The sequence below is a fragment of the Tinamus guttatus genome, unplaced genomic scaffold (assembly GCF_059628265.1).
Source record: "Tinamus guttatus ecotype Peru unplaced genomic scaffold, ASM5962826v1 Tinamus_guttatus_pri_ptg000033l, whole genome shotgun sequence".
Classification (NCBI taxonomy): domain Eukaryota; kingdom Metazoa; phylum Chordata; class Aves; order Tinamiformes; family Tinamidae; genus Tinamus; species Tinamus guttatus.
Genome location: NW_028288567.1, coordinates 7260316 through 7279779, shown reverse-complemented (window position 1 = coordinate 7279779; position 19464 = coordinate 7260316). Strand labels below are relative to the sequence as shown.

At 40.7% G+C, this 19464-nt stretch overlaps 1 protein-coding gene and 1 long non-coding RNA gene across 2 annotated transcripts in view; both read right to left on the bottom strand.

Annotated features, from left to right (window-relative positions):
• Window positions 1–6373: 6373 nt before the first annotated feature.
• On the bottom strand, window positions 6374–10141 carry LOC148596056 (spindle and centriole-associated protein 1-like). The gene is made up of 5 exons (XM_088531459.1): window positions 10123–10141; window positions 8362–8580; window positions 7081–7475; window positions 6555–6732; window positions 6374–6423 (listed from the first exon to the last, which is right to left on the bottom strand). Exons 1-5 carry the CDS (start codon window positions 10139–10141, stop codon window positions 6374–6376), a joined length of 861 nt encoding a protein of 286 aa, XP_088387585.1.
• A 464-nt stretch (window positions 10142–10605) lies between these two features.
• The window catches only part of LOC148596053 (uncharacterized), a 32192-nt gene continuing 23333 nt past the window's right edge, over window positions 10606–19464 (bottom strand). Inside the window, exon 2 of the long non-coding RNA XR_015913759.1 lies at window positions 10606–10753. This is a non-coding gene — a long non-coding RNA (uncharacterized LOC148596053). The remainder of the gene's footprint in view (window positions 10754–19464) is intronic.

The window sequence follows — 19464 nt, the reverse complement described above, 5'->3', positions numbered from 1 at the left end:
TAGGCTGATCTGCCATTTAAGAAACTAAACTGCTCTTAGAGGAAATAGAAGAATGAGAGCATCATCCAGAATTATCTACTTCCTCGTTATTTTGAACTGTTAACTGTGAAAGCAGTAGATTCACAGTGTATCTCTGAGAAGGATAATCCAAAATGATTGTGGGAGGCTCATCAATTAGAGGAATATAATATTATTCCTATTTTTCCCCAGTACATCAGTAAATTTGAGAGTTCAGCCAACAGTGTCAGCAAGACTAAGCTCAACACATATTCTTTTATTAATCACATAGTCTATTATTTTGACCAAGAGTGTTAGCAAGCAGTAAGGAACAGATGCCAGAATTCATAAATGGCAGGATTCCCTTTTTTCTTTCTTTTTTTTTTTTTAAGTGACATGCTGAACATGAGATGACTAAGTTTCTTTAAGTTGCAGAGCAAGGGTGTCTACATCTGGTAAATTTTTAAATAAGTCTGTTGATGACCAAATAAATCCTAAATATTGTGTTTAGGGTGATAATTCATAGAAGCATTGTTCTGTTTACCTAAATTAGAGTTGTTCACATCCTTGTGCAGAATGAGTGCATTTATATCTTAATCAGCCTGAGCCACAGGAAATGGCACAAACATACAAGGGGACATGTTATCAGTATTACTCTCTCATTCCACAATAATACTGATTGTTAGTTTAGTAGAAATAACTGCATATGTATTACGGGTAGACTAACAACAGCATAGAGTGGGAGTAGAGAATAGTAAAAGACTGATGAAGCCTTTAAATTTTCATGTTTTTCTACTGTCTAGAATTCATGATAGGCTCTGGTTAAACAGTCCTTTAAACGTACTTCAAGATATATCCCTGTAGTCTAGCTGTGCACACTTTTAAGATTTGTCTAAAATTTTTGAGGAACATAAGAAAAAAAAATGGATGTATTACTGCATGGGTTTGAGCCTGGAAATTATTTCTGTGGTTTAGATTTTCCTATTTATTTGTCAGAAAGATAAGAGTAACTTTTGAGAAAAACTTTTTTTTTTTTTTTTAATGAAAAAAGAGTAGTGTGCTGCAGAGAAAAAAGTCATGAGGAAAAGCATGGGAAATAATGTTTCTAGCATTGACCACAAAGTTACAGTTTTCAATACTCTCATGGTGGAAGAAGTCATTTCATAATGGAAACATCAAGTAGCATCTCTGTAAAGAAGGCAAAATGGGAAAATCCAGTGACTAGTGTTGGAGGTTGGGTTTCTATTACTGAAAGAAAACCAATGAGAGATATGAAACTGATTAGCTTTCAGTATTTTCTCTGAGCTACCTTTACTTAAGAAAGCAGTTGTTAGCTCTTTTGTGAGCCAGCTATGATAATTAAGACTGATAACTAAGCTGTGGGTTGACTTTAGAGAACTAATGTGAGAAACATGTAATACCTCAACTCCCTGCTGGTCCGGTTCAGCTGGACTGATGAGTGGATGTAGCGCTGTTGTCTATAAACTCCTCCAAAAGATGGGTGAAGACCTGCCAAGTTCTTGACTGTTGGAACTCCTAGCCTGTGCTAGGAGTGGGCCTAATCCTTCTTACCATGATACTTGGCATTATGTAGACAACTGTCATTAAGATACAAGATTTTCAGTTCCACTTTGTTACTCTTTCCTGTTCAGCAGGTATGATGCTTTCATCAGCAGTAATAATGATGTCATGCATGACCTATTTCTGGTTGTCCTTGATGGTGATGCATGTTTTTAACGTGGGTAATGCCTATGTCTGTTTTTCTCTGCCAATCTCTGCTGAGTCACTTCTTCATTAACAAATAAAATGCCTAGATGAATGATTTTAATTTGAAGAAACAATCAGAAAAAGATGGGGCAATGGCTGTGCTGCATTCCTCCCTGGTTCATTTCAGTAATAATTGACTTCCAGGATGTGATCCTGGGAAATATCATTGGTTTCAGTGAGAAGGATCCATGTCCCATGAGCTCTAGCTATGAATCTTTTCTCTGGATTCACCCTAAGTTCTGGTTGGGAATCATTACTTTCTGCTCTAGACCATCTTTCTATGTCCAAATTAATGCTAGTATAGTTAGAAAAATTATCATGTGTGGTGGTTCTGCAGGCTTAGCAGGACTGAATATAACCCTTCAAAACTAAAACAATATGCAAGACTTTGTAGTTCCATGGGCCTGATTTCCAAAACTGCTGAGAATTTGCAGCGCTTATTATCTTCAATTAGGGTGAAGCACTTTTGAAAAGCAAGAATTGTATGTAAATAAGTAAAAATAAATGTTGCCACCCATACTTCTGGCACCAGGAGCATAATTACTCTTGTGAAATGGCTGATATCCAGGCAGGATGCCTGAGGGTATCATCTCAGATTTTTTGCAAGCTAATCGTGGCTATTGGGATAGTTTGTCGGCATTTAAATATATATATATATATATAAATCATGAGTATTTCCTCCTCCATCAAATTCCTTAAAGATGCATCAATGCATCAGTTTGGGTAATAAAATGGGTATCTCCAAACCTTTTGTGATTATTGGAAATGTTGATGTAGGCACACTTACATGCACATATGCTTTTAACAGAATTTACTTTTTTGATACTTGTTCATACTCATTTTTTTTTAATTGTTCCCATGAAGTGGGTGCTGTTTAGTCTTCAAACCCATACAATTGTTATAAAATACTTTTATTTACTCAATTTCCTTTATTATGGTTTTATTTTCTGTATAAATAGCAACTTTCAACTGATAGCTTGTGAAAAAATGTTGCTGTTCAGCTGTGGTTTAGAAGTAATTATATCTGTAGACAATATGCTGTCATTTGGAGGCAATATTACAATACAAAAACAAATTTTTAAGTACAGATACTAATATTAGTATTGCTTATATGTAAAGCAAGCAGGTGCCATATAAAAAATGAGAAACTCATACCACGGCTTTATGAATCAAAGCATTATGCAACTTTCCACCTGAAATGTAAAGAAGAGTTGGACTTCTAAGGATGCTTTTATGGATGTTTATCTGCTCTTATATGGTTTCACAGTGTTGATGAAGTTTAAACCAACTGCTGAATTTATTTTTCAAAATATTTAACTTTGTCTTTCATTTTTATCCTTTGCTTCACATAATCTTGACCTTAGTCAATGGTGTGGACTCAATTGTCTGTTTACTCTCCTATGTTCACTTCTCAATTCTGCAGTCCTTGAACTGGGAGATATTAACCTGAATTGTCCTGCCAACTGCCAGTGTCACAATACCAGTTTCTTTGGACCTGATAGACAGATAATAAGGAGAGGCCAAACCTTCAACTTTTATGTTCACTTCCAAAATCGGGATTGGGATGACTCTGTGGATCAGATCATTTTCACCGTGGAGAGAGGTAGTCACTCCCAAACTCTGTGTAGTCTTTCTCACTCCTCTGCTGGTAAGTAATATTTCCCACAATCTTCACTAATAAATAGTATCTATCCATTCATCATCTCCCTAAATAGCCTGTTTCCCTGCCATTGCTTCTAACACGTATAGCAACATCATTTTCATCCTGTTGTGAAAGTAACAAGTAGAAAAGGGAACCACCCTTGGGAGCTTTACATTGCAAATGATTGCTAAGCAAATCACTTGTCTTTTACATGTTCTTTCTTCAGCCTGATTGAACTTGTACTTATTTTCCTGCAAAGGCCTCAGACCCTGTGAATCAAATGAGACAAAATGCACCTTCCCAATGGGCAGATGCCTAGATCAAACCTGTTGGAGTGCTTCTTACAAAACTCATCAGCCAAAATGCATCAATGTTAGTGTGTTTCCTCCATCCAATGCCTGCATTGGCCACTACATTTTCAATATGTAAGTTACATCTTGCGGTCATACCTACCAGCGATGTCTTGGAGACTTTTATGTCCTTTTTAACCCCTGGTGTGCAGGTAAGAACTCCAGTGATGTTCAGGTGGTTTTTAGAAAAATGCTAGTAATGAGTAAAAACGTTGAAGAATGTATTACTCATCTAGTAAGTAGGTGGTCATAAAAATTATGAGAAACAGAGAGGGATTTGGGGGGTCTGTTTGTTTGTTTTTTCCTCCATTCTGCGATCCCAATTGCAACATTGAATGTTTTAATTTGGTTTCTTAGTGTTAGTAGTGACATAATATTTTTTCATGTTTAAAACAGCTTTCTTCTGAGCAAGTGATGTCACCGTGGATAATGGATGTAATTTGGTAGATTTAGTTATGGTTTTAGTTGTAAACACGCAGTTTGTAGGACCATTGTTATTACATGGCCAATGTTATTACATGGCAGATATTCACATGTGCCATACCTTTGGTTCAGTCAAAACTGGGTATGTAACTTTAAACACATAAGGTTTGATTTTAGACTGTTTAGTGTGAAGATGCATGGAAACATTTGTAATTCAGAAGTGCCATAGCCAGGACTGAGTTAATAAAGGCAGTATTAAGCTACAAAGAGAAATTAATTAACCATGAATGTTTAGAGAGCCAGCACCCTTAAACACGTCTAAGAGTATATATTTGAAAATTTTAGGAAAGATAGGGTGAGAAAGATGGAAGATGTAGAAGTGCTGAAAATATACGATATACAAAATACATTGATGGCTCTGCCTCCTTTTCCAGATGATCCTGTATATATGGACAATCAAGCCCACAGAGAAGAATATGTTCTGAATGAACATGGAATACTGTACGAAGGGGTTCATAAGCATATTACCTCTAGAACATGGCACTTTGGACAGACACATTTGGAAGAATTTTTCTGAAGCAATCATCCCCTTTTGTAAATAAATGAAGTTATAGCAACATAAGTTTACTACATATTTTTCAGAAATGTATCCTATAGTATGAAGTGTAAAAGCTTAAGATCAATTCAAACTATGCATACACAGAAAGAAATCACTGAAATTCTCACAATAGCACAAACTACTGAAAGGTACTTTTCTATAGCAGAGCTGGGAAAGCTACAGAGCAGTCTTGGAAAAGTGGAGCAAAATGATCCGACCACTGAAAAATAAGAAGAAAAAAAAAGCGGGCGAGGGACTTCACAGACATGAACATAACTACTGAATTGGCAAGAAAAAGACATTATCAGTGTCAGAGTACCATGATGCTTGTGCTAACTTTTCTTTCCTTAGTTTGAAGATGGGATTCTGGACATCTGCTTGAAAGTTCTGGACATGGGTGCCAGTTACCATCATGGCGCTGATCGAGACCATTGCTGGCGCAATGATCCTGTGCATGTCAGCATGGTGGTGAACCACATGGTAAGATCTAACAACGTATGACCTCTGAATAGATAGGTCATGCTGCATTATATTATACAATAGTGAATTGCACTGTAATCTAACCCAATGCTAGTAGCAGATAAAACTTTTCTGTGCTCAGATCCACAGGAAAAAATAATTAATTATGCAAATTTCTGATAGTGTTGTGATATGCCTAAGATGTGGATATGGTCAGATGTTTAGAAAGGTTGGTTTTCTCTCTCCCTGTAGATAAGTAGCCATAAAACTAATAGTATCATGAAGATCCCAGAAAACAACGATTACCTGAAAGGAACTAAACCATTTTCATGGAATGGAAGTGTCCCTATTCTTCAGCAGTGGTACAATGGCAGATGTAGACCAGTCAGATATGGATACTGTGGGTCTCTTGCTGCAGTAATGTGCACAGGTATGATACCCTCATATGTCTTCATGCAGTTGTCCTAAAGGGAAGCAGGACCTTCTCATCCTAAAAAATACTGCAAATTACTGATAAGCATTTTGCTATGAAAGAACCGTAATGTTTTGCCTTGTTACAGTATTATGTGGCTGCCTAGCCCAATGTTTGTCAACCTTTCATTTTCTTGTATTGAGTGAAAAGCAAGAAGAAAAACAGTGCTGTCTTCTCCTTGACCCTCATACATTGTATCTCTCAATAATGCACCTTTTTAAAAAATTCAGGGAAAGCACAGCATCATGGAGGCAAAATTTTATACTTTGACTGATGTTTGGGAGATGAGTATTTCTATACCAAGTTCTGAACAAAACATCTAGTATTGTCTCCTCCAAAATATAACAGCAGCAAGCTACTGTCTTCTTTTACTGGAAGAGAGATGATAGTGAACTAGAGCTGATATAAATGCTTCATCTTTTCCTAAAAGATTCTGCAGTAGAAAGGCCTGCTTAAAATGCTCTAAGCATTCCATAATATATAGATAATTGGAATTGGGAATACTGGGCATTAGACACACCAAGGAAATCTCTTGCTGCCTGTTAGGAACAAAACCTAGTTCTGCTCTTAAGTGACAGTGCAACAGTTCAGCAGACAAAGGCAGAGCAAAGAAGAAATTTACCACACAGCATGACATTTGCAACAAGCTAACTAAGAAACTAACTTTAGGAGAAGTTTAGGTGATGTATTTTTATCTCTCTGAAGTTTGCAGTCTCTAAAAACAAGAGATCGCATAGTCATTTAGAGCAAGTGCACTGAGACAATTGCTGATCTAGTCAATTACAGAGAACTCCCAGAAAGGAAAAAGCACTATCGTTCTGGTTTCTCCTAAAGCTAGGTACTTACCAGTATAATTTAAGGATGGGGGTGGAATAGGAGATACCAGTGGAGAGACCACATGGGCATCATATGGACCTAATTTTTGTGGGTCTGTTAGATGCAACAGTTTATCTTGTGCTTCTGCACTCTGATGATTCAGCTCTGCTATTTGTTCCTCCAAGCTCTTTGGTATCGTGAGATGAGTCTATAGACAGATAATTAGTTCAAATTAAAAGCTTATAATTTGCTCCTTTGGAGAGCATGCAACATATTAACATGCTTCAAGTACTTTTACATATCTAACTTTTCACACCAAAACACAAGTTTCTTAAGGACAGCACCTCTTGTAGGAAGAAAAAAAAGAAAAAAAAAACCTTCATATTTCTTTCTTTCATTGTCACACCCTTCAAGCCCTTAATTGACTAAATACCATATGAAATAGGCCTTAAAACAACTGGAAAAGATGTACCTTTTAAGAAAAAAAAATCAAAAGAAATAAAAAGAAGGTAAGCAGAAAGGGGAATCCACCCTTTCTTTTCTAGTAAATCCTCACCTGTTCCTTTGAGGTATCTACACCAGGGTTTATATTTTGTATTGGACCTGGGTTATGTACGCTATCACCTCTTTCTTCAGAGCAGCCTCTGAATTTGCTCAACTGAGCTTTAATAAGAGAATTCTGCCATGTTAGCTCAGCTATCTGTCCCAGCAGGACACTGCTTTGAGAGAATTCTTCAGCTGCAATGTTTTTTCCTGAATCATCTGGGAAAGACAAACTCACTTTTTCTTGGGAATTCTCCAAGTCTTCAGCTGCAGGAGAAATTGGGTGCCTTTGAGAAAAGAGATATTTTTGCTCGCTTGTGCTCTGTGCTATCAGGGAGGAGGGTGAGGTCCTTTCCTTGCATGGTTCTTTCTCAGTATTTTCAGTTGACTGAGAGATGAACTTGAAGACTAGAAACAAGAAATAAAGTGACAGTAAGGAAAGAAACACGTGATCCTTTTCCAAGAAGCTAACAGTGACTTCCTTCTGTTAGGGTAGCAATTTACAAGAGAAAATAACCAAGAAGAAACTTTAATTGTAACACATAACCTGAAAGGAGCACATTAGGGCGTAAACTCTCCTTACACAAGAGACTGCTACAAGTACTCGCCATTCCAAAGAGTTAATAATTTCCCCTGCCAATTGCCTTAGCATTTGCAAGATTTCGTTAGAGTTGGAGAGAGAAGAGAATTTCTTAACTGATAGAAAAATGGAAACACTCAAACACTTTGTCCTTAATTTCCCATAATCCAGTTACCTTACCTAAGAAACTACAAGTCTGCCTTTTTCTTCTTATATTTATGCTGGGCTGACAATAATCAAGCCAATATAAATTATCAACTAGTTTTAACAGTGTCACCATTACACGTGGAAGATGCTGGATTACACCACTAGCAGATGAAAATCTGAGAAAATGTGCTCTAAATCATAGACAGCTACAGCAAGCTACACAAGAAGACAATTAAAACCAGTACAAAATAAGATTGCCAGTCTGGAATGCCACTGATAGGGCTACAGAATGCAGACAGACGACTTCAAGGAATGATGACAGAAAGCCTAAAGGAAATGAGCCATAGGCACAGAAATAAGAGAAACGCTTATCTGGATGTGGATGCAGGAGATGACAGTTACAGGGCCAAGGTATCTAGACACCCAAATTAAAAAAGTTTTCATAGAACGTAGAGCTCTAAAGAGTGTGGGCCTACAAGATTCAAACAGTAACATAATACACTGACTCCAAAGTCTACTATAGCCAGCGATAAAGAGAAAGAGCAAGAGAAAGAGCAACCAGCTCACCATTCTGGAGGGGAGACAATTCCTGACTGCTCTTCTGCCGGGGCGGTGACAACAGTACTGCTGGCTGGAAGACTGGGAAACTTTTACCTGCTCCCACACTATCAGAGGCACTTGGCTTCTGGGGAAAATTGACAGGCACTTCCTCGTGTGGGAATTTCAGCATATTTTCCCTGTTGCCCACATCAGTCCTGGGCTCATAATAGCTCAAAGTGCTTATCCCTAAAGAAAGAGACAGAGCAGAGATTCAATTTAAAACACACACAAACAATGCAGGAGTAGTATAGGGAAAAAAAATCAGTAATGGCCATCCTTTCATCCAGGGGCCTGACAAGATTTATGTTTCCTACATACCCCCCACTTTCTTTTAATCCTCAAGTACAGAAATCTTTCTCTGGAGCATAACACACATCTTCATTGAGCAAAAAGAGCGATCGCAGTTAGCCTCACAGCCTCAGAACGCATTCATACCTATATGACACTGCATTTGGTGATATTCTCTTGAGAAAAGCAGATCTAGGTACTTGTCCTAATGTCCCCAGGCTTGACGGCAAGAATGATGTGCTGGAAAGGAATTCAAAACTCTTCAGAGCACACCAATGCTCTCACTATGACTTCATTCAAGTCAAACCTCTCTATTAGATAGAAGGCATTACTCTGCACTTAACTACAACTAGGTTTTGTCCATGTTGCCAACGGTTTTGCACATACCTAAGAAGTATAAAATGAAATTCGTGAATCAAAGCTATAGCTAGCAATGCACCCCAGTATTTTTAATACGCTTTCATCCTTTTCTCTATCAGTACTGGCTCTGGGTTAACCATTAATAGCTTTGTTTAGAACACTTGTTTCCAAAAGAGGACTTATTGGAGAATTAAGTTGGACATATCTGATCCAAGAATACCATGGACAAAAAAACTCTTCAAAGGCAAAGAGCCAAAATATGCTGTTTGATCATACTGCTTGCAGTCTGTATTAACTGAGAATGAATTAAGAACCTGCCACCATCTATTTAGTGACCCTGACAAAAGATGTTTCACCTTAAAGTGCACTTTCGAGGTATTATCCTTACATGTTATCTGTCATTATGATACTGTGCCCACCTCTTCTTCTTCTCTCTCCAGTCAAGTTCAACAATACAGTCACCTTACGTATGATTTCTGCAGCAAAATCACCAAGCAGACATCCAAGTTTTTCACAACCAGACAGAAGTCTTAAGGCTGAGTGAACTCTCATCCAAAGGAAGCAGAAAAGGAAGACCTATTTCTGCAACTTTAGGAAGCTTCTTAGGAAGCAGTCTTATCCCAAGAAGGCACACCAAAGAGAATTTGAAACAGACCTGCAAAACTGTTCAACAGGAGAGTTTTGTTTGTCTTTTTTAAAAAACAAACAAACCAAAAAAACCACCATCCTTTTATTAAAAAGCTATTTTTAGCCCTCCAGAAAGGGATATAGTACATGAATTCTCAGGAAGAGAACTACAGAAACCATTAGGAAGAAAGTTTTAGAACATAATGTCCACAGAAACAACATTTACATAAGAAATAGAATAGCTCCAAATAATCAGAGGATTCACTAGGAATTAGTGATCTTGGGAGCAAAGGAGATGCATTTAAACAGTCCAAGAAAGTCCGAGTGGAAAAGGATTAGGAGCAAACTCTATGGTAAGAGAAGCTTAAAAAACACCTTTAGGTGTTAGTTACCCATAGATGCTGCTGGCTTATTTGCCAGTGTCTGTAATGTATCACCTAACTGATCACTCACCTCTGGTAAAACCAAACATGTCAAGAAAGAGGCTTTGTCCTAGCATTTTCTATTGCTAAGTAACTCTGACACTTTTGTCAGCAGCAACCTTCAAAGGCTCATAGGATTCTGATGGATTATTTAGGACCCTCAAACTAAACCTCAGACTAAGGACCCTCAAACTAAGATGAGTTTGCAGGACATCTTAATTGGAAAGAAAAAGAAAGAAATCTCCCCTGTGTGATGAGAGGCTTATTTTTACATTATGGATTACTTCGAGAGATCAGCCCCAGGATCTATAGCTAATTTTGAAGTCCAGAACCAGACAGAAGGATGTCACTACAAAAGGAATACAGCTTTTATTTATATTTATAAAAATAAATACAAATCATTGTATTACTTAAAATAAATATATTTAATCAGTTTCAAAATGGTTATGCTCGGAGCAGAACTGTGGCACATGAATTCCCATCTCCCTCCTCCCACATGCATGTACACATACCCCTTGGCTGTTTGCTGGACCTTTGCTTGCAATTGCAAAATGATTAAGATTTTATCCTCTTTTAGATTCTGCTAAAGGGAAGCCTTTAAATGCTTGTATGAGAGAGGTTAGCTGTTCATCTGTTGATATCATGTATTGCTGAAGTTTCTTCTATGGACGAAGGAGAAAAAAAAAAGATACTCAGAAATGTATATTCAAGAAAGATGAATTAGAAAATTATATACAACAACCAGTACTTAGAAGAAATTCTGTTCTCTTAGTTTCACTTCCTGAATTTGTGAGATTCCAACAAGGTGTTTAATATCAGTATTGTGAGTTTATGATTTATTCTCTCCTCTGCCTCAACTAAATGCTTTTTACTTCCCTTACTCATTGGCCCCATTTCCTCTCCAAAACTGCTTTGTTGCTTCATTCCCAAATGTAAACATCATACAATCTTCCTCCACTGTAAACGGAGAAAATGAGAATGTAGCTATTAAGAATTGTAATGTATCAATTAAGAAAATTTACACTATACTCTAGTTTTGCAGCAAGAGAACATGTAATATCATGTCCCCTGTGAGCAGAACATCTTATCTGACTTTGGCTTAGCCCTGTTTTTCATACAAAGCTGAAGAATTGCAAAGAAGCCCATTTAATCCAGTCAGCAGTATAAAAGTTGTTCAAAGGCAACAAAAGGTGCAAAATCGGCTAGCGAAGTGTCAGTGGGCTTAATCTTCTTTCCTTGTTAATTCAGAACACTGCAAGGAATCTTTTAAATCCCTGTGCTTCTGCCTTTACAGTGTTTACAGCCTGAAAATACAACCACTGTATCTCTTTAGAGATATCCAATTTTAACTTACAGATATTTTTTTCTATGTGGTAATGAAAAAATCTCCAGATGTGCTCATGCTTGTCACTATCCTGTGCTACTCCTGTGGATTTTAAAGTTCCCTCAGCTCACTAATGAACACAGGCTTGACCGAATAAAGGCATTTGTTTTCTAATGCTTTTCACCATGGAGGAAAATAAATAAATAAATAGATGGTTTAAGTATTTGACTAAAAGCCTATTTTTTGAGGCAAAGGACCTTATAGTGAAGAACCTCTTGCCCTCAAAAAATAACAGCAAACTCTGATTTCAACATAGGCTGCTGTAGTAGACAGGCCTTCTCCTGCACAAGGAAGAACACAAAAGACCCTGTTTGCTCAGAGACGGGAAAAAGTACATGACTTTTTGGACTGCTGTAGTTAACAGGGAGTGGAGGTTACAGAGCGACAGAGACAAATCAGAAAAAGTAAATGGAGCTCTTCCCCAAATGGTTGTCTGCATATGCTTCAAGGAATTCCTGATTCCGCCTCCAAAACACAAGAGAGCTTGAAATGCAGTTAGAGTGCTCTTTTCTGGTGCAGTTGTGGAATTCCATGGCACTCCGCTACACAGCTTGGCCCATTTTGTATGAATCATTGTATTACTTAAAATAAATATATTTAATCAGTTTCAAAATGGTTGTGCTTGGAGCAGAACTGTGCCACATGAATTCCCATCTCCCTCCTCCCGCATGCATGTAACACACACCCTTTGGCTGTTTGCTGGACCTTTGCTTGCAATTGCAAAATGATTAAGATTTTATCCTCTTTTAGATTCTGCTAAAGGGAAGCCTTTAAATGCTTGTATGAGAGAGGTTAGCTGTTCGCTACATCCCAATAATCTCAGGCCGTACCACAACCGCCCAGTGCATCCATCTGTGCTTCCTACAATCTCCAGACTTTCCAACAGCGCGAAAGGTGCCAGCACAATAGCACATGCCATATATCCTGAGGTTGTACGCAGTGATAGCAAAAAGATTCACACTGATCAAACCACCTTTCCCCGGACGGCCAGTCACTTACCCATTGGCAAGCATATCCAGTGCAGATACATGGAGCTTCTCCCGCTCAGTCGCTGCCTGTGATTTTGCCTGCCTCATTATCTTTTTCATTGCACTGTCCAGCTCTTTGTTGAGGCGCGCTCAACTTGCTGTGCCAAGCAGCTCCAAACCATTAGCCATGGCATGTAGGTGAAAGGAGTCCCAGGCTTTAAGACATTATCCAGCAGAATCAAGCTGAAGAAGTAGAGGTTATAATTACTAAAACTTGGATCTGCTGCTTTTATTTTGGCAAGACATCCCTCCTTAAATCCTAGAGTCTCCTTATTGGTCCAGGTTGCATACTGTAACAGAGAAAGACAATTGCTAGAAAGCAGATGATGCTGAACTTCTTTTCATTCACACAAGCAAGTCAAGCTCAAAAGGAAGCAAGCCAAAAGAGGAAAAGAGAAACTTTATTTTCAGGTAAGAGTTAGCTTAGTAGGATGATGGAAATCCTGGCTACTTGAAGGCATGCCAGCAAGTGGAAGAATTTACATTCTAGGGGTTTATGTAATTTATGTCTGGTGGTAGATTTTCCAGTGTTGAGTACAAAGAGCTGACTGGCTGGAGGTTTGCCCTGCAGCTGAAGTATTTTGCATAGTTCTTTTAGATTTATTATTATTATTAATTTATTTTTATTAATTTATTTTATTATTTTTTATTTTATTTTATTATTTTTATTATTTTATTTTATATTTTTATTATAAGATCCTTCAACTCACAAGCTGTCATTTTTTTGTTATATTTTACCTTTCGGTGTGCTTCCAGCATGGTTAAAAAAAAGAGAAAGAAAAAGCTGGGAAGAAAATGTGAAGAGTCATCTAAAACCCTTATGGAGTAACAATCATACAGGAGAATCAATTAAATAGACTTAGCAGTGGTGGAAGAGGAGACACACTTTAGAAGCTAGAAGATTTACCTGTGTTATGAACCTTGCAAGCCCAGAACCATCCTGACTGCAATGCAATGCAATGTTGGGCTAGTCACCTCTTCACAAGTAGTGACGCAGCAAAAGAAAAGCGTGCTTTGCTCCTGATGAAATCAAGACCACAAGTAGCACACAGGCCCCATAATCTGACAGATAAATCCACCAAGCGCCTGCATTTAAGCCAGCTATTAACTGCTTCCTGGACCTGTGCACAGTCCTTATGTAAAGGAAGAATATGCACATCCCATCAAGCTAAAATGCAATATAGCATCAGGCAACGCACCTTCTTAACAAGTTACAAAACACTGATTGAGATGTCACACGCTCTACTGTTTTCAAACTGCTCCAAGATTAAAAGCAGAGATTTGACTATGCGGCTGCTAGATGGACTCTTTACCCAACACTGCAATTAGCTATGGCAAAGGAGTTCCAGGAAGTCTTTAAGAGTGCTCTCAGAAGTATCTCGGGAAACAAAGGAAAAATCCAAAGACTATTCCCTAAGGTTTCACTTACTCATAGGACTGCCTAGACCTCAAAGCCTTTTCAGCACTTAAAGCCTGCACATTTTCTTACACAGCTGGCAGGACATCCAGAAGGACTGTCACAACCAATCTTTTTCTTATGTTGTATGAGAGACCTTGTACATCAACAGGTGTCATGCTGGCACCTCCTTAGTATTTCCTGAGAAAGGCCCTCATTAGTACAACTTTTTCCAACAAATTGATTTATCTACGTTGTTTCCTAGAGTTTTTTCCCTGCTCACTTTTGGCTTGCTTTTATTTATTTATTTATTTTAAGGGTCTTTTCACTGGTAACATGACAGTAAACTTTGAGACACCGCAGAGGAGGCCCCTGCTGCAAGCCGCAGCTCTCGTCAACTAACTCAGACTAACACGAAACATCTTGGGCAGTGTTAAATTTGGAAAACACCACGGTTTGAGCTAGCCACAGCTTGGAGGGAAGAAGTGCCAAGAAGGAGATACGTGTATATGTATCCAAGCACATAAAGAGCAGAGAGGGAAGGGGAGAAGATGCTGCAGCAGGTGGGATGGCTGGAAAGTGAGTGCTGGCAAGGAGCAGAGCACCTGGGCCCAGGAGCCTCTACGGAGCAAATAGTGAGCGCGGGCAGAGCTGGACCCAGAGCAGGAGGCAGCGCAGAGCTCGCCCCAAAGGCACCCGGCCTGGGAGAGGCCTGTGAGGGGCTGGCAGGGGCCTGCCGGGTGAGGGCCTGCTCACAGCCGCCACACAACACGGGCACTTCCTGAGGCGGCTGCCCTCAGGCCAGCGCCTGTTCTGCGGAGGGCAGCCGGCAGGGGCTCCATGGCACTTGCAGCACATGGTGGCAGCAGACTCGGCTCGCATCAGCGTGGAGGACAGGCTGGGAGGAAGAACAAACTGCATGGGACGATAAAGGCCCCTGCCTGACGTGCAGCGGCCCGCATCCTGCATTCCCTCAGGGGTACCATGACCCTCCTTTCCCAGCTCCATCGATTCAAGAGTGGTCCCACAGCACTTCCGCAGCATCCCCAACGCCTCCTGCCCCATGAAGGGGGAGCCGCTGGGAGCCGCCAGTGGCCAGTCAGGGTCAGGGCCGCCTGGGACGTGGGCAGAGCTAAGGCTTTGGGAAAGCAGGTTTCAAAGGGAGGTTTGTTCCAGAGTGGAGGGCAATAGAAGGAGCTGGACGGCCCCCGCCACGCCTCAGAGGGGATGGGAAGCCACATTGTTGGGTGTCGTCACCAGGGGCCACCTGGTTCCTTGATGCCCTCGGGACCCTAGGTGCCCAGAGCAGGGCAAGCGGCCCTGAGGGCACCTCTGGAGCCCAGCATGGCTGCTTTGTGCAGCAGCACCACCAATGGCTCTTGGGCTATGGCTCTGCCTTGGCCAAGCAATGGCAGGGCCAGTGCTCGCCCTTCTGTTCCTCTGGCTTCCTGGCTACTACCCTCCTGACTTGCGGGATGCTTCTCCCCTCCTGCAAACCCCATCCCTGCTGCTCAGCTCCCTGGGCCCTCATGGACACGTCTCGCAAACACCAGACATGGAGCACTGCAACTCCTGCTTACAGAGCAAAACTAGGAATCGGCGTTACCAGCCAGCCCCCAGAGCAAAGCGGCAGCCATAGGCCCCACCACAATGCTCCTGCTCCATGAACCCTGCCTGCGTGAAGAACACATCTCACTGGTCGGGGAAGTCTGTGCTGCAGGCAACCCTCCTGCCAGGAAGAAGGCCACCAGACACAGCCTCCAGCTTCATTACAATGCACTGCTTATCAGCTTCATGCGCTGCTCCTGCATGCCTTCATCACAGCTTGAGCATGGAGATGTCTGCGCAGGATATGCAGCTGCCAGGACTTGGGCCACATATTTACCTGATCCACGTGGGGCAGCCGGTAGAGCTGGGCTGTCATGCACACCTCAAGACAGTGGGCTTAACTGCAGCTGGAGAAACTCTGCCCTATGTCAGCCACCACCGTGACAAGAGCAGGCCACACTGCTCAAGACCTATAAACTCAGCTATGATCTCTGGTATAAATACCTTACGCATAACTGTTGCCAGCTCCGCTTTAGACTCTGGGCTGCATGTGTTTCATTTCTTTGTCAAAATAATCTCACGAGGGAGCTCTGGGGCTTATCTTTCTATTGATGTTCTGACTTTTATGAATACTGCGCATAAATCATATGTACTGCTCTTAACAGTAACTACTTTTTCTTAACAGTAACTTTACTTTTTTCGGGGGTCCATTTGCCTTTGACCTATAAAGTAATAGTAGCTTTTTAAGCACCAAAAGGTACCAGAGGTACCGGAAGTCATTCTTCAGAGGAAAATACATTTGCTACAATTCTGCGTTTTGCTTATGAGCCTGGAACTCCTCCTCCTTTTCTCCCAGTTGGAGTATGCTCTCCAGAGTACACTCGGAAAATTTATGTATATAATTCTCTTGGAGCACTTAAACAAGTGAGTTTATATGTAAAAGAGCAGGACCCAGTTGAAAGTCAACCAGTAGGTCTTGTGTTTCACGAGCTACTTGCCTCACTAAGTGCTTCAAGTGTACCAATGACACCTTACGTCCAAACTGGAGACTGTTTTAATGCTGGGTTTAATTTGACTGACCCTGCAGCCTCAGTCTCGACCTCTAGGAAAGCTAGAAAACTTTTCCTGGGCAAAATCTTGGCAGAAATGGAAACCCGAATGGAAGGCAAGATATGGACTATCCCTCTCTCCAAAAAGGAAAATAGCATTGCTGCAAATGCTTTCTCTGCCATAAGAAAATGGAAGAACTCTCTTTATCCAAAGCTAGAAAAGGGGAATCCTTCCGCATTGGCCACCAATGCTGTGATTACCACTGCCCTTTATGAATTTGGCAAGAACCTTTTCCCTCGGATATGTTATCCACCAGAAATGGCGAGAGCGCTGCTGGGGCACAAAAGACATGTAAAAGAGGCGCTGCCAAAAATACGCACTTTCAACATCACATTGCTGGCAGCCAAATAGTGACCCCCAACACTGTGAACATGGGAGAAGCTTTGAGAGCGCCCATAACCCTGTGACCCTTTTAACGGTTGTGGTAATTTTTCTCGCCTACCTTGCTTTGGCCCTCTGGGCAGTGAAAAGAGACAAGGCTGATTGATAGGCTCACCAAGGACAAGATTATCGTTCAGCCAGACAATGACCCTGTTGATAAAGTGCACTTGGTGGTCACATTATACACAGGCAGTCGCTTGGGAGCTGGAACCAGTGCAGATGTTTTTCTTCAACTTGTTGGCCAGGATGGCACAAGTGATGTCTATTTCTTACGACAACCACATTTGCCCTCTTTCAGTCAAGGAAGCACAGATACGGTTTTGTTAACTATAAAGGAAGACATAGGAGATATTTGTGTCTTGAGAGTCTGGCACAATAACCAAGGGCGTTCTCCAAGCTGGTTCCTCAACAGAGCAAAAGTTGAAAATCTGCACGCTCAGAAGACCTGGTTCTTTATTTGCTGCAAGTGGCTTGTTCTCAACAAGGATGACTCGAAAGGACATTCTTTGCCATGAACCCAAAAGCACGTCTCAGCAGAACTGACTATTTTTGGATTAAGCTTGCAACAAACCTGAGAGATGGTCACCTGTCGTTCTCAGTTTTTGCTTGTACTGGCGCTGGCACTTTCAGCAGGCTCCAAAGGCTATCATGCTGTTTGGCCACACTGCTACTAGAGCTGCTTGTCAACTTTATGTTCTTCAGTGTTGACAAAAGAGAAGAATCCCTAGCACCCACAAGCTTTTTGCAGATCAATAACATTAGCAGCTGAAAGGGCTTTGATGATCGTTCCTCTACAGATACTCATAACTGCCTCATTTAAGTATTGCCAGGAGGACCCTTTCAAGGCAGTAGAAGGGGACAACTTTCAGAGGCAGAAGAAAAGACAAAGCACTGTCACCTTGCTCCTTCGCAAGCGACCACACTTAGTTTTTTGCCGGAGATGTGTCTGCTTGTCCTGGACACTCATTACTGTTGTAATGGGGCTAACATCATTTTTCATTGTCTGGTATGGTCTGTCTTACAGGTATGAGACCTCACGCCAGTGGCTTTTTACATCTGCAGTCTCCTTTCTGAAGAATACCTTACTTTTCCAACCCCTAAAAATCCTGTTTTTCTCAGCCCTGAGTACAATCCTGCCAAAATATTGTCAAAGCATTGCGTGGCCAAGTCAGGAAAATTATTCTGAAATTACACTCCACAAAGTCAAGAAGATTGAAGTTGAAATGACAGAAATGCACTGTAAGCTTGTTAAAATCTTTCCCTTCACTTACATCGCAGATAAACTTCACATCATATGTCAAGAAAAGAAAGATTAGTTTCAGTATCTCAGCTTAGGATTGAAGTCAGTATTGTTGCTTTTTGTTTTTTTAAAGGTCACAAGGTTGAAGATGGGAGCAGCTATTGGGAAATTTTACGTTTTTCATCCCATCGAATTCAGGCTCAGAGGAGACATCACCAACATTTGGGGCTCACAAACAGAAAAATAAATGGGAAAAAGGTGGTTTATCTTGTTATATGAGGAAGGCAGATATTGTATTTAGCACTTATTTTACTCTGTGCTATATACTTTCCAAATAAATGCTCCTCCATGTTTAACTTAATTAGTCATTCTTGCCTAAACTGGTTAGTAAGTTTTAAGGATTTCTTAATACTCAGACACTTTGGACTTTGTTCCGGTTTTCCCCCGAATTTTGGTCTTGTGTCCACCTCAGTGGTACTTTCCCATCGCGGGAGCCAACACCTCTTTCACATAGACAACGACTAGGGAATAAGACTATGAGGGGTAATCTTGTCTCTGTCAGAGAGGGTATGAGCGGGTCTATGCTAATCTATACTGAGAGAGGATTAAAAAAGGTGAGTGCTCTGAAAATGCTGATAAAGCCTTTGCTCCTCAGAGCACTAGGCATAAAAGACAAGAGGATGATTTATTGTGCTTTGACCTGGCACAGTGAAAATAGGAGTTCTTAACACTGCATTTACATTTGTATGTGTGTGAGACTGATACAGATTTTACTTTTGCAGCTCATTGATGTTAGACTCCAAAATAGTATAAATAGGATAAAATGGCCTTTCCATAGAATGATGCTTGCCAAAGAAAGCTACAAGGGCAGGTAAATGGAAGCATTTCTTTTTTTTTTACCCTGAAAAGCATAAAAGGCCATTACTTGACTATACCCGAACACAAACAAACGTTTGATTCTGGTATCACTGTAGCATCCTCTCTTACTTGGCAGCTCATGAAATCAACTGCCAGTCAGTCAAGCCCAGTGGCTTAACTCCCGCCATTTGGAGCAGCCACGTCTGCAGTGCAGCTGCTCATCTCCCCCAGCGCTAGTCTTGTCCAACCTTGGATCTGCCCCAAACATTTATTCCAAAATAAATCTGCACAGCCTCCTTCTCCAAGCAAGCCCCTGGTCCCATAGGGGAAATACAGAGACTTGAGGAAAAGGAAAAAAGCATAAAAGGGGACCACATGGCAACACACCCTTACCAATCCTTAGTGAAGGAGTGAACTCTCCAACAGGG

What these genes read in the sequence shown, in the direction of transcription:
- LOC148596056 (XM_088531459.1), bottom strand. An exon ending in ATTGTCTCCCCTCCAGAATG is followed by an intron (nt 7,476 to 8,361) that starts GTGAGCTGGTTG and finishes TCTTGTTTCTAG; the next exon opens with TCTTCAAGTTCATCTCTCAG. An exon ending in CCCATCCTTAAATTATACTG is followed by an intron (nt 6,424 to 6,554) that starts GTAAGTACCTAG and finishes TCTTGTTTTTAG; the next exon opens with AGACTGCAAACTTCAGAGAG.